This window comes from Panicum virgatum, chromosome 2K (assembly GCF_016808335.1).
Source record: "Panicum virgatum strain AP13 chromosome 2K, P.virgatum_v5, whole genome shotgun sequence".
Taxonomy (NCBI): domain Eukaryota; kingdom Viridiplantae; phylum Streptophyta; class Magnoliopsida; order Poales; family Poaceae; genus Panicum; species Panicum virgatum.
Genome location: NC_053137.1, coordinates 52,735,915 through 52,750,556, shown reverse-complemented (window position 1 = coordinate 52,750,556; position 14,642 = coordinate 52,735,915). Strand labels below are relative to the sequence as shown.

Genomic DNA, 14,642 nt, shown 5'->3' with positions numbered 1-14,642 from the left:
TAGGCTTGCCGCGTACCATATTTACGGCATGTGACTAGTACTTTCAAAAACTTAACCAGCACTACCACACACCGCGACCTTAGCAAGTTCATCAACACAGACGGGGTCTCACATAGGACATGATATCGAACACAACCCCGTCTGTCGTCCTTATATTGATAACAGAAAGTAAACAAGCAATTCCTATACAGCTCGCGAGTGACAGGCAATCACTCGACTTTTACCGTTCCTATAAGCTTAGCAGATAGTCGAACTCAGGTCTAGTGTTCAGTACATAGGTTCCTAGGATCATGCATCTAGGGTTTCAATTCAAATCCTAAGAACTGTAAATGCACAAGTAAGTAATAACAGTAAATGATAATAATTTGAAATATAGGTTATGTCCGGGGCTTGCCTTCTCGATAATTGCTAACTATTTCAGCGCTAGGCTCTTCCGAACTTTGGTTCGGGGCTTCAGTTAGTTCCGCAGTGTTTACTTGAGCTTCGAGATCGCCTCCGTCAGATTCCGGGATCAGCTCGTACGTCCCGTCCGATAAGGCAGTCGTGTCTATATGCAATGCAAAAACAACATTATAAACAAACATGGGCAATCGTTTATAGAGTAGTTAAATAACAAATTTAACTACACAAAGCATCACGATCAACAGCACAAAAGAAGTTAACTAACTTCATAAAATGAGTGGTGGTGATTTACTATACCACTAAGTCATGGTTTGTAAACAAAACAACAAATCAGAGTACAAATAGTAATAAATTCTACCAAAATTACCCTAAACAGAACATTAACATACTAAGCTACCCTGCAAAAATCATGCCAAGACATGTAACCATTTAATCACAATAAATCATTTATGCAGGCAACACCTAGCACAAGCTTGAATTATACAGATCAAAATAGATCATAACAGAAGCTCAAAATTTAACAAGAGATCTACACAGGTATGATATATCTACTGTGAATTTTTCATGATTTTATCTACACCGAAATAATTCTGAGAAAATAAACAAAACAAACATCAGTTTAGAAAGATTCAATTTTAGCTCCTGGTCTAGCTATTAACTGATGCTCAAACTTCCTGGAAAAGTTAAGATATTCTAGATGAACACTCAGGAATATTTTCAGGATTTAACAAGAACAGAAACTATTTATCATAAATAAAGTATACTAAACAAGGATTAAATCAAATAAAAAGCTACAACAAAGAACTGATCATGAAATTTTTATAGCAAAGCTAGTGTAACAAGAGTAAACTACCACCAAAATTTCAGAGCAATATCAGCTTTCAAGTATCACATAAGAAAAAGATTAAAGAACTAGTATTTATACACCTAGTAACACAAAACAACACCTACAGCAAAAACTTGCAACTAAAGCCTAACATATTATAGTTCTACTGCATAGAGCTCTTCAAGAGGATTCCAAAACATCAAGATTTGCTAATTTACGAATTTTCTACGAATTGATATTGAATTTCAAAAATCACTGAAAAACATTGCAAACCAGTCCCTAAGGCACTATTGCAATGAGTCACTGACATCGCAGATAACCCCCTGGGCTTTCTCAAATTCAAGCACGCGGTCCTTGGGTCGGGTCAGAGAGGGGAGGAGAGGTTTGACCGGCCGTTTCCCGGCGAGGGGCTCACCGGCGGCGAGGGTGGAGGGGTGCGTGAGCCTCACGGGTTCAAGGCGCACCTCTGGGTGCTTGGAATCGAGGCTAGGGCGGTCGGAGAGGGGGGTGTCGACGGCGAGCGGCGGCTTGCGGGCTCGGAGCACGGCGGCGGGGTGGCTCCGGTGGTGTTCGGGTGAGGGGAAATGGCCTGGGAGCTGCGCGAGGTCGAGGCGGTGCTAATGGTGGGGGATGTAGGGGTGGAGCGGGTCTGGGTTGGCGGCTCCGCGGTGGGGTGGAGCTCGCCGGGGTTCAAGCAGGGCGGCGGCGGCATTCTGCGGCGTGGGAGCGAGGGGAGAGGAAATGGACGAGCGAAATCGACCTCTGGGGTTTAAGTAGTGCTTAAGCGCTCGCTAGAAGAGGGCGGCGTGCTCTGCAGCGGCCGTTCCACGGCGGCGTCGCGGTGGCGGCCGTCGGGGAGGTTCTGGGCGCGGCGGGGGTGCGTGGCGAGGGGTGGAGGCTCCAGCGCAAGGCAACAGGAGGGGGAGGAGCTCGCCGGCGACGCGTGGGAGCCAGCGCACGGCGAAGTAATGGCCGGAAAAGCCGGGAAGGCGTCGGCGGGCGGCGCTGTCGGTGGCCGGCGGCGAGAAGCAGAGCAGGGAGGGGAGATGGTCATAAGGGCGATTTTGCAATTTCCAAAAGTTCCAGGGACCTTTCTGTAAACAAGCAATAACTTTTAAACTAAAGCTCAAATGAAAAAGTGCCCAACATGAAAGTTGTTCAACTTTTCAAGATCTACAACTTTGATGTTGTGCAAAAATTTATTTGACCAAAGACTCAAGAGCTAAAATTAAAATCATTGAAGAGATTTTGAATTCTAGGAAATTTGTCTTTTTCAAAGCAAAATCACTTCAAATGTAGACTTACAAGCAAAAAGACTACCATGCATTAAATGCACTGAAATTTTGCACAAACACCCTCCACTAAAACTATAATTACACAACCCATTCAACACAACTGCAAAAAAGACCTTGCATAAAATCATAATTACACATATAACCTTTCATAATTACAAAAAGATCCTTTTTACGCATTTCAAGCACAAGATGCATAGCAACAAACACAATTACTGTGCAGACACCTATTTAATTACTGTGTAAACACCCGGGGTGTTACATGGACCAATATATTTTATTGTGCAGCTCATTTGTCGAGGAAGGACTGGAGCTTTCGAGAGAAGCCGATGAAACGAATCAGGACTACTCCGGTCCAGAATGCTCAAGTTCATTGATGTACTACCCATTAAAAAATGTTCATTAATGCTGCGCCAGGAAGGAGTATTGGCACAATTTTTTTTACATATTCCAAGTTACCTTAGTACAAAATATCAACCATAGTACGAAATAGGCAGGATGCTTCTAATCTAGGAATCTTGTACAGTACAACTATACAAGATAAATACATATGCACATATTTTCATGCAACGAAAACGCACACTTTTGTGCATGGATAAACCATCCATGCGCATTTTTTATCCAAAAAGAATCTCAAAAATATTTGCATGATAGATGCACATATTTGTTTCGCACAAACTAAATAAAAATATTGGTAGAACATATGCACATTTTTTGTTTAACAAATAAATTATTAAATAATGTCCATATTGTTTTGCTAGAGTGTGCATGAATGAATATCCATGCATCATACCATTTGCTTGTTGAATAATTTTCTATATATAGAAATTATGTGAATTATTCAATAAATAAGGGTGCCCAAGTTTATATGGTTGAGAAATTCCAAAAAAAACAAGACGCACATGTTTTTGGGCATAATGGGAAGCGTAGAATCTTTGAGATCCAGTGCACCTGACTTGATGCAACTATATTATAGTAACATGGATATACACATCATTTTCATATATCAAAAAATATTAAAAAAATGAATGATAGATAATATGCACATATTTTGGTGCAAATTCTATATGATGCATGCAATTTTACAGAGTAAGAAATCTCAAATTCTTTGATGCATGCACATATATTTTGCACTAAACTTGTGATAGCTACGGAGTACATCATGCTATCATTATTTTCATGCAAAATTTTAGCTTGATCAGCACATGCTCAGTAGTACATGTATTTTAAGTGTTTCAAGCTACACGTAAATTATTACTCCATAAATATCATGTCGTGCAATTGTTTGAGCTTGCTAATGTCCTCGGTCTTGTCCTTGTGGTCGTAGCTGCAGCTGCCTCGTTGATATGGTGCAAGAGAGAAACTGTTGCGGTGCAGAACACGGCCCTTGCTGCACCTTGCCGCCGTTGCCAGGCCTGGCCTCTGTGATCACAGATCGATTATGCAACTTGTATTGTGTGCTTGAAGAGAGATCTAGCAGATGATCTACCTAATATCAGATTTAAATCATCAGAACAAGAATATGTGAATCATGCAAAATGAAATCAATTCGATTCACAAAAGCATAGTCACGCACAGTGGAAAAGAGGATCTAATCACAACTTTCCAATCGAATGAAAGATGCATCCACCACGAAAAAGAAATCACAGAGAAGCCTGCATCGCATCCTATCCCCAATAAGCACGAGCGATGCATCCTTGTTCAAATCGATGCCTAGGGAGAACCGTCGTAGTCCTCAGAAGCATGGGAATTCCATGGACAGAGAAAAAAAATCATAGTAAATCCTAGATTAAATACCTAGAACTTGGAACCCATAGAAAGGGGATCTTGACCTACCTGTTCTTGTGCAGCAGCATCAGCGATCCGTCGATTCCCAGCGCTGAACTCAGGTTGACTGGTTGTAGAAGCACAGTGCTCCATAATTTGATGCCTCAATGCTCCCATCGATTCAATCTGAGCAAAAATGGCACAGCATCCACTAATAATCGAGTAATAGATGCACCTATGTTTTTGCATCACTGTCACTGATCAATTAATAGATGCACCCCGTTCTTGCCGGACTTGTGCAGCCTCTGGACGAGCGTGGCGACGTCCATGGTGCCCGTCACCGTCACCTTGAGCTGCGCGGCTTCCACCATCACGCTCTGCACACCTGAAACCAACACAAACCAAAACCACCACGATTCAGCCAAAACGCCCCGGAATGCAAGCAAACCAGGACATCATCGAGCTAGCTAGCTAGGCACCGCACCTTCGACGCTCCTGAGCACCTTCCGGACCTTATTCTTGCAGCCATGGCAGGGGATGACCACCCTCGGCACTACAGTCTGCAAAGGATGAAGCGCGAATCAAGAGGTTAGCATTCAGCTAGCAAACAAATCGGCAACTCAGAGCATTTCAGTTGAACCGTTGTGGTTCTTGGGGGAGAGGAGAAAGGCACGGTCGTGGTGCTCACCAGAACGACAGGGCCACAGGGGCCGCCGCAGCTCCCGTCGCCATGGGGAGTGCTCTGGAGACTGCTTTGTTCGGCTGCTCGGGGAGCGCAGAAGGCCCGCCGGCGCGCGGGGGGCGCCGGGCCGAGCAGCGCGACGAGGACGCTGAGGTGGGGGAGGTCGCCGCACCTGAAATCTCCGGCCGAGGGACGAGCGAGGCATGTCACCCCGGGGCAAGCGGCGGCGGCGACGACGCGAACCCACCTGATTCGATCCGGGCTGGGTACCTCAGATCCGGCGAGGAGAAGGCCGGATCCAGCCCCGGTGGCCGGCGGCGGCGAAGGGCGCGACGAGGTTTGTGGCCGAGAGGAGGTGGGAGGCGGAGGGGAAGAGATAGGTAGGTGGGCGAGGGAGGGGCGAGCTGAGTAGAGCAGGCCGTTGCCGCTGCCCGGATCTTCGCCACGGCGGCAGCCACCGGAGGCGCGGCCTGGGGGCGGAGGTGGATGGCGGCGCAGGGTCGCCCGCCGTGTCGCCTTGGAGTTCGGCCCCCAGCGAGAACTCTCTTTTGGTGGAGGAGCAGGTGATGAGTGTAAACCGTATGTGATAGTATTTTTTATTTTATAAAACTGTATATGGCATTACGAAAAGAAAGAAAAAACTGTCGGTTCACGTATCCCGATGTCAGGCACAACATCTCTGCCGTCCATATATCCGGCGCATCGGCCACGGGCGGCTGCTTTGATTTTCCGAGAGCTAGGTCAGGCTGAGCTGAGACGACGTCGTGCAGGTGCAGCCAGGCCGGCGGCTTCGCTACGCACGGCGCGCGCAGAGGGCGGGGGCGGTGTCCGGCCGGTCGTCTGGTCGCGTCACGAGGGGTCCGCGGCACTCCGGCCGGCCTCCCGCCTCCGGGGCGGGACGACTGGAGCAGCGCCTGGCCGGCGGCCGCTCGTCGTACACCTCAGGACACTGTACACTGCTTTCGCATTTGTGCTGCTCTTGTGTAGAACTGTAGAAGTGAGAGAGACGGGGACACCGGAAACGGGGTGTGTGCTGTACCTACTTCTGGGATTGGATTTGACATTGTCCAACATCAAATTGAATTTTGGCATTGGATTTCACTGTATTTGGATCTAATTAGATATGAACATCCATTTAGTTTAGATCCAAATATTGTTGGCTTTTGTTGGATAGAAAATATAGAATAATCCAATTTATTTTGGATTTCTAACCTATCTAGCTAGAGAACAGGGCATGGCAGCAAGGAACGTGCGGCGATTCTCTCACAGGTGTGGATGTTTAGTGCTGGCTGTAATTGGATCATCCATATGGACTTGGACGTTTGACCGAGTGAATTGGATTGGATTGGATTTTTTTTTGTTCAATTTAAATTGGACTAGACTAGATGTGGATTATTAATATTTGGATCTTCCTTCAATTCCTTTTATTTGGATATGGACTTGGATACATTTCCAAGAGTACTGTACCCGCCGTGCCGGCACATCAATTCTTTGCTTGCTCATTTTCCAGCAGCGACAGACCGCTGCGTAGCTAGCGCAGTGCAGACATGACTGCAGGTCGATGGGGATTGGGGACAATGGCCATCGCGCGCACTCACATTACTCATCCTGCTTTGGTGGACGTGAATTTTTTTTGGAAACGGATTTGTTATTATAAATTAGGCTAGTTTTATTAGTGTTAGTATCATTGGCACAGTTACTAAGACTGTAAACTAAATAATCGCGAGGTGACGCTCCTCAACAAATTTAATAATCATGACACTCCTATGACACTCTCGTTGAGACTGACCTTAAGCATTTGTGGTTTCCTCTAGAAAATAAATATTTTTCTCCAAATGCACATCATCATAAAGTAGTAAGGCACTGATTAAACTATAGAATTAATCATATGGTCATCTTATGATCCTTTCGAGATCCCATGCTTCTAAACTCTCATGCTCTTGGTGGTGGCGGTGAACGTGGTTGCGGCAAAGTAAAACCTGAGAAAGAAAGTTTGAAACATATTAGATTATGCAAAGATAGTTTCTATATTTCTTGCCGGATAAGGATATAATAATATTAGTCAGGGGCGGGCCCACTTGGTATGCATGTGTATTCATTGAATACCAATTATTTTTGCTAATCTATAGTATTTAAAGGTATAACCAAATGTATATATGTGAATAATAGATATAAAAGAGCCATTTTTCTTTGTGTTTTGAATTTTTGAATACACAGCCTTCAAATCTTGGGCCCGCCACTGATATTAGTAGTGCTACAACTTGCATGTTAGTCAGAATGATGAACAATAAAAGAACTTACTTCCACATTTGGGTGTTCCTGCCACTGGCTTTCCGCATTCACGTGCAAGTTGAAGGAACTTGGCTACACTAATTAGTCCCTCATCGTCGATGCTAAGGACACGACATATGCAAGCTACGTCAGACCTCCTCACAACACGGCGGCAAGAAGCCGTTGGGTGCTTGTATGGGGCATCATGCCTTAGGGTTTCCATGCATTCATGAATCACCGAGTCTCTCTCTGCATAGCAATCCTGCTCTCCTAAAGCTTGATGTTTTGTAAACATAGTGAACACTAAAGCAAAAACAAGGAGTTGAAGGAGTACTTTTATACCCATCATATAGGCTAGTATGGTGTCAAGTAAGAGGAACAAGAGAGTGTTGCTTCTGTGGCAACAATACCCTCCGCACTCTCCTATTTATAGCATACGAGAAGCCTATAATTAATGCCATAATATCTTGCAACCAATGCTGCTATCCATTAGCTACATATAGCCCTTAAGAAAGCTAACGATATCTATTGTTTAGGAGCCCTTGTTTATCGTATATATCCACCATGTGGATATAGTATAGGCCGGTTTTATCCTCTATCTAAAAACTATATCTATTATATTTCTAAAGTGATGAATAAATGCCAAAGAATCTTTGAATCGATGCACACACAACATTCAATAGGTCACGTTTTTCTGGATTTATTCCAGAATTAATCGGCGCTATTTTTTCGTGGTAGACGAATACTCATCGACATCAAGGCGGCGACTTTGTGAATCTTGAGGATCTACCGTCTCAGACCCTTGGAGGTGCCCATAGGGGGTAGGGTTGTGTGCGTGCATTCAAATAGGTGAGTGTGTGCGTGTTTGTTAGCGTCTACATGTGTAATGTGTTTCTCATACAAAAAAAGTAGGGCCTTATCTAAACTATTTTGTTGTCTCGACACTCTAGGGATCGGATCTTGGAGCACATTGTTGGATACCAAGTAGAGTTAGATCCCCTTAATTTGGAACGAAGGAAAACCATAGGAATTTTGAAGGATTATAATCCTAGAGAAAAATTTCCTATGTAGTTCTTTGGAACAAAGGATTACACCCTACTTACGATTCATTTAGGATGCATGTATTCATAGGAATTTTGGAGGAAAACGAATTCCTGTGTTTTTCCTTTGTCGCATCCAAAGGTTACTTTAAAATTTTTCCTTCATCTTGAGTTCTTGTAGGATTGAAAATGTCGTAAAACTTCAATCCTGCTTTTTCCCTATTCCTGTGTGTTGAGAATCGTATGTTCCAAATGAGACCTTAAATTCCTAGCAACTTGCAGCTGATCGACTACCATTTGCCACGGATCTACTAACATAAATACCTCCGGTTGGATATATTTGACATTCTGACCAGAGCCCGGATGCATCAACTCAATTTACTAAGATCGTGTTTGGATCCAAGTGCTAATGGGTTTCTAATGGGTGAAAGTGCTTAGCACTAGCTCCTCCAAACGGAAATGCTAATAGGATATGCTAAAATTTAGCACTCAACTTTAGCTCTTTGACCTAAGGCTGAACGTCAAATATATACAACCACTACTAAATTCGACAACTGAGCGGTTGAGAGGTTTCTTTAGTGTCCGATGGGGCAGCACTTACTCGCTCTGTTCTGCATGTCAATTGCCGAAAGTGTCACTGTACCATTTCTCGTGCGTAAAAAAATCATTATTTGTATATTCATCAACCAATACTTGCGGTATGGAAGCTTTGGTGCCCGTATGATTACTGAAGTTGTTACTGTAATAGTTATGTGCTTTTATCTTCGTGTTTGGACTGGTTCACGGTTAGAACTCAGAAGTCACCAAGTGGGGTTGGCCACACGTTGGGCCCAGCTCTAAGCCTCGAACAAATTTAGAATTGAGAGGGGGAATGCTCTATTTTTACTTTGACATAGAATCCTTAAAGTTGTATAAGTAGCAGCCATATGAAATGTCTCCAAAAATTGTGCTATGCTTAGAAAAAGTGATTATGTATGAACTCTTTACGCTAATTTTTAGACGCATAACACATGACTGTTTAAAATTAATTTTGAAAACATTATGTCTCGTCACACTATCTCAACTTTTCTGGAAGTACAGAAGTTCAGAGAAGCATAGCATCTCATCACTATTCTTTCCAATGGCTCTCTGAATCAATATTCAATAGTATATTGTTGTTTTCCAGGATCATATATATTGATATAGTGTAATGATCCTGATGGTATAGTTATTGTCCGAGAACGTGTCCTTTTCTGGCATTCCTTTTTCACATATATATACCTCTGTGACTTTGAGACTGATTTTTTGTTCTTTTATACTTGAAGGCGCAGACGTATGATTGATCATGTTCGGAGGTACACAAACAAAGCTCTTGCAGTAATAAATCCTAAATCAAAGGGCACTAGGTAGGAAAGGATCACCAGCCATCCCGGTTTAGTTCACCAAGGCTACACTAATAAGCTAGGTTTTACTTTACTGGTCTTACTAGGTTTTAATTCACCCAGGAGATTGGCCATAATTTTTGACAATCAAGTTGTGTTAGGGTGTCTCCAAGAATCCAACCTTTTTTCTGCTCTGTCTGCACTTATTGTGTGCGTTCCAAATGAATTTCTTTGCTGCAAGAACTACAGAACAAAATAATTAGTTGGTACTTCGTTGCTCCAAGAAAATTTTCTGCTGCGATGGGTTCATTGTCAATACAAATGTTTTATTCACACATGTACACTAAGTATGCTTACAAATGTTTTTAGCTGCCAAATAGGATCATATCAGAATAGGTGCTTGGCTACAGAGATTACCTCCCTCCTCTGGTCTTATGCATCCAAAAATCATTGATATACGAAATAGATGGATCAGAGGAGTCACCATGTAGCCCTGGTAGCATGGTTTGTCCTGATGGGTAAAATGAACATCTTGATGACAAAATTATCTCTTAGGAATTTCTCGCCAAAATCAAAATCTCATTCGCATATGGCAAGAGATGCCTGATGAAAACTCGGCCCGTTACCCTGTTTCATTTTGAAATCAATCAGTATGAACGAATTACTAATATCCATTGTCATTTCGGGCACCATGTGAGGCGGAGCTAAGGGGCAGCAGGTTGTTCCACAGGATCTTAGACGCCGTCCTGAAGACTGGCAACCGCATGAACACCGGCACGAACCGTGGGAACGCGCACGCCTTCAAACTCGATGCACTCAGGCTTAGCTGATGTAAAGGGCGCTGATGGCAAGACGACGCTGCTGCACTTTGTGGTCAGATAAATCATCAAGTCTGAAGGCCAACCAGCCTACCATGCGATGCGTCGCTGAATTACGCACACCCCCGGAACCGGCCGTACTGTTTCTGAATCCCTGACATCTGCAGTGAACTACTTAACTTGGACCAAAAATGCCCTGCCTTGTGTTGCAGAAAGCTGCACTGCACGGGCAGTTTCCCTACACCATCCATTTTTCTCCACGGCAAACTCCGTTAGCCTGAACTTGCTACTGAGAGTGGAACCGATTCACTTGGGCAGAAAATCACCCAGATGATTGGCGTCGACAGACACCACCGAACTGTCCAAACAGATGATTGCCTGAACCGTCGTTAAGTGCGTGGAGGGAAACGTTACGTGCAGTGCAGACATTCATACAGACGCAATAATCTTACGCGGAACAAACAAAACTCGCCGGTCGCCCGGCGAAATTCCTCGACCCCACGTCGTACCAGGGCGCTGGTGGGCAGTCGGCATCATCATGTAGGGCACGAACCATAAACTTGTGTCAAGTGTTGTACAACTCCTACCTTCTGATGCTCTCGCCCAAGATGCAGAACTGGACTGTGCCCCCAGCGCTTGGTTGTTGCAGTTTCCGTTGGCACGGCACGTCGGCACGCGAACGAGGTGATCTCCGGCGTGTGCTCTGTGCTGGTGGTAAACGAGCAAGGCAGCCGAAGGAAACTTACCTGAGACGCTGCACCACCGAGCCAAAATCCCTGCAACAACCGCGCATGCAACGCAGCAGGCAGAGGAGGACACCAGAAAGACGGCAAGGGCGCCCGCACGCCGCGACACCGGCATCGGCGTGCCGGACACCGGAGCCTACTGCCTAAAGCGACGTGTCCCGCCACGGCGCCACGGGCTGAGCGCTTCGCTGCTGCAACGCTCTGCTTGCGAGCGCAGCCAACCGCACCATCCAAAAGCAACGCTCTGCCAGCATCCGGCTCGTCTCTGCACGGCACAGGCCTTGTTCATTCCACGGACACCGGGATTCCAAACAAGACGGCGAGCGAGCAAGCCAGAGCCATCCTCGTCTGACGAGGCTGCGGTACGGCGGATGGGACGAGGGAAGCCGGGCGAGAATGACGCCTGCTCTAGTCAGAGATCAGCCGTTCCCGTAACGAACAAACTCCGCAATCCATCGTGATCGCCATCAACCAAACCGGATCCCACCGGCCCCGGCGGCGTCGGATCGGATGCACACGCAGGCTAAGCTATCGCCGCGATCGGCAAGGCAAGGCAAAGCGACCGACAGGGCATCGCATGCGCCCGTGCCCACCTTGGGAACGCGCTCGTCGTGCCCGCTCGGCACGTTCCCCGTCGCCCGGATCCCATCCCATCCTCCCAGCGCCCGTCCGAACGCGATCCCCCTAGTAACTATATATCACTGCACACCGGCTCACCGCGAGCAGAGACGCACCGACACCGATGGAGAGTCCGCTGCTGTGCCTGGCCTTCGCCGCGGCGCTCGCCGTCGGCACCCTCGTTCCCGCCTCCGAGGCGTGGCGCCCGACGGCGACCCTGCCGCCGCTGCCGGTGCTGCCGGTCCCGTCGGCGGCGCAGCTCAGGTGGCAGCGGCGCGAGGTGATCATGTTCTTCCACTTCGGCATGAACACCTTCACGGACTCCGAGTGGGGCACGGGGACGGAGGACCCGTCCCTGTTCCGCCCCGCGGCGCTCGACGCCGCCCAGTGGGTGCGCGCGGCGCGCGCGGCGGGGGCGTCGCTCGCGATCCTCGTCGCCAAGCACCACGACGGCTTCTGCCTCTGGCCGTCCGCGTACACGGACCACTCGGTGCGCGCCAGCCCCTGGCGCGCGGGCCGCGGCGACGTGGTGAGGGAGTTCGTGCGCGCCGCCCGCGCCGGCGGCGTCGACGCCGGGCTCTACCTCTCGCCGTGGGACCGGCACGACGCGCGGTACGGGAAGGAGGTCGCGTACAACGAGTACTACGAGGCGCAGCTCCACGAGCTCCTCACGGGGTCAGTTCATTCTGTGTTCCGAGCAAAGCGTCATGTAGGAGAGGGATTGGCAATTGCTGACATGATTGCTAATGGTGTAGGTACGGGAGCGTGTCGGAGATTTGGTTCGACGGCGCCAAGGGCAAGAACGCGACCAACATGACGTACCACTTCCAGGAGTGGTCCAGACGGTGAAGCAGCTGCAGCGCTCCATCAACATCTTCTCCGACGACGGGCCCGACGTCCGGTGGGTCGGCGACGAGAAGGGCTTCGCCGGAAGCACCTGCTGGTCCACCGTCAACCGCTCCATGATCACCATCGGCGAGGCCGGCATCGAGAAGTACGTGCGTGGGTGCGTGCAATTAATGGAGTCGTCGTCGTCCACCGATTATATATTTAGTAAACACACCAGGCATTGCCCATCCTCCATTGCTGTGCTGCGCCGTGCCTGCAGGTACCTGAACGAGGGCGATCCGCGGGGGCGCGACTGGGTGCCGCCGGAGTGCGACGTGTCGATCCGGCCGGGCTGGTTCTGGCACAAGAACGAGACGGCCAAGCCGCTGCGCCAGCTGCTGGAGATCTACTACAACTCCGTGGGCCGGAACTGCGTGCTCCTGCTGAACGCGCCACCCAACACCACGGGCCTGGTGGAGGACGCCGACGTCGCGCGGCTGCGCGAGTTCGGCTCCGCCGTGGCCACCATCTTCGGCACGGACCTCGCGGCCGGCAGCGCCGCCAGGGCCAGCAGCGAGCGCGGCGGCGGGTTCGCGGCGCGCAACGTGCTCGACGGGCGGGACGACACGTACTGGGCGCCGACGGCAGAGGACGGGCGCCGGAACGGGTACTGGATCGAGCTGCGGCGGCCGGCGGGGTCTGCGGGCAGGCCGTTCAACGTGGTGCGGATCCAGGAGCACGTCGCGCTGGGGCAGCGCGTGGAGCGGCACGCGGTGTACGTGGACGGCGCGCCCGTGGCGAACGGCACCACGGTCGGGCACAAGCGGCTGCACCGGCTGCCCTGCGCCGTCGCGGGCCGGACGGTGCGGGTCTGGATCGCGGCGCGCCGGGGCCCGCCGCTGCTGTCCGCCGTGGGGCTCCACCACGACCCCTTCGTCGCGGCGGACGCGTCGTGACGTTGGGATAGGATGGGATGGGATGCTTCATTGGTGTCGCGTGGTCAGTTGACGTCGTGCTCGGCCGGTCCCAGCCGGACCGAGCGGAGCCGCGACGACGCGCGCCGCGCGCCGCCACCACCAGCGAGCGGCGCGCCGGCGTGGAAAGCGCCGGTCCGTTTGAATGGATCGATGTGTTCCGTGATCGAATGAAATTGGCATTGCAGAATAATTCGTCGGGTGCCAGTGCCCCATCGCCGTTGGCTTTTCCCGTGCCGTGCCGTGCCGTGCCGTTGGTGCTGCTACACCTGTGCCACTGGCTGTCTGGATCACCCGCCGCGTTGCGTTGCGTGGCTTCTAAGAGCCGTGACGCGGCTGATGTGATATAGACCTGTGAGCGCAAATGATCGCGTGGCCAGTCGAGGTCGTCGTGCACCGGCAGCACAACCGTGCCGACGGCGGGCACACGGGTAACTAAGGTTTCGGTTGGGTTGGTCCGTCCAGGCCTTTCGTTGCGAGAGAACACAAGGACGCTATCCATTTATCCAATCGTTCACACATCAGAAAAGTCTGCGATGTTCTAATTCGATCATGTGACGTCTCAACTCTCGACCAATGTCAAGTTGTCAACTAACACAGTTTATTTACAAGAATACTCTCAACCGTGCTTGGTTGGTTGGAGTGATGGGTTCATGATGGAAAATTAAGAGAACTCATCACAGATTCACGGAGCAGTCTGTTTTACCGCCACCCCCAGCCAAATATACTATCTCGTCCAAAAACAATGCTGATACTCTTGTTCTATAAACATTATTAAAACTTCAGGACAAAACTAGGGACACTTTTTTCAAACGAGGTAGTAGGTCGTTTCAATTGTTCTAATTCAAACTTCACTAATTTTGTTTAAATTTATAAAAAATACTATATCAGCTACAAGCCTACAACATCGAAATATGATGGTGTACTTATATACTCCCTTCATACTAAAATTATATCATTCTAGTCTTTCTAGATACATGAGCTAAAAACTACAGTAATTTACAATTAGGGATTAAG

The 14,642-nt window shown here is 48.6% G+C and overlaps 1 protein-coding gene and 1 pseudogene across 1 annotated transcript; one reads left to right on the top strand and one right to left on the bottom strand.

Moving 5' to 3' along the window:
- Positions 1–3,496: 3,496 nt before the first annotated feature.
- LOC120695441 lies at positions 3,497–11,320 on the bottom strand. The gene is made up of 6 exons (XM_039978689.1): positions 11,206–11,320; positions 4,976–5,514; positions 4,772–4,847; positions 4,566–4,672; positions 4,357–4,473; positions 3,497–3,942 (listed from the first exon to the last, which is right to left on the bottom strand). Exons 1-6 carry the CDS (start codon positions 11,318–11,320, stop codon positions 3,775–3,777), a joined length of 1,122 nt encoding a protein of 373 aa, XP_039834623.1. The 3' UTR covers positions 3,497–3,774.
- Positions 11,321–11,830: 510 nt separating this feature from the next.
- On the top strand, positions 11,831–13,857 carry LOC120684643 (annotated as a pseudogene).
- Positions 13,858–14,642: the final 785 nt, after the last annotated feature.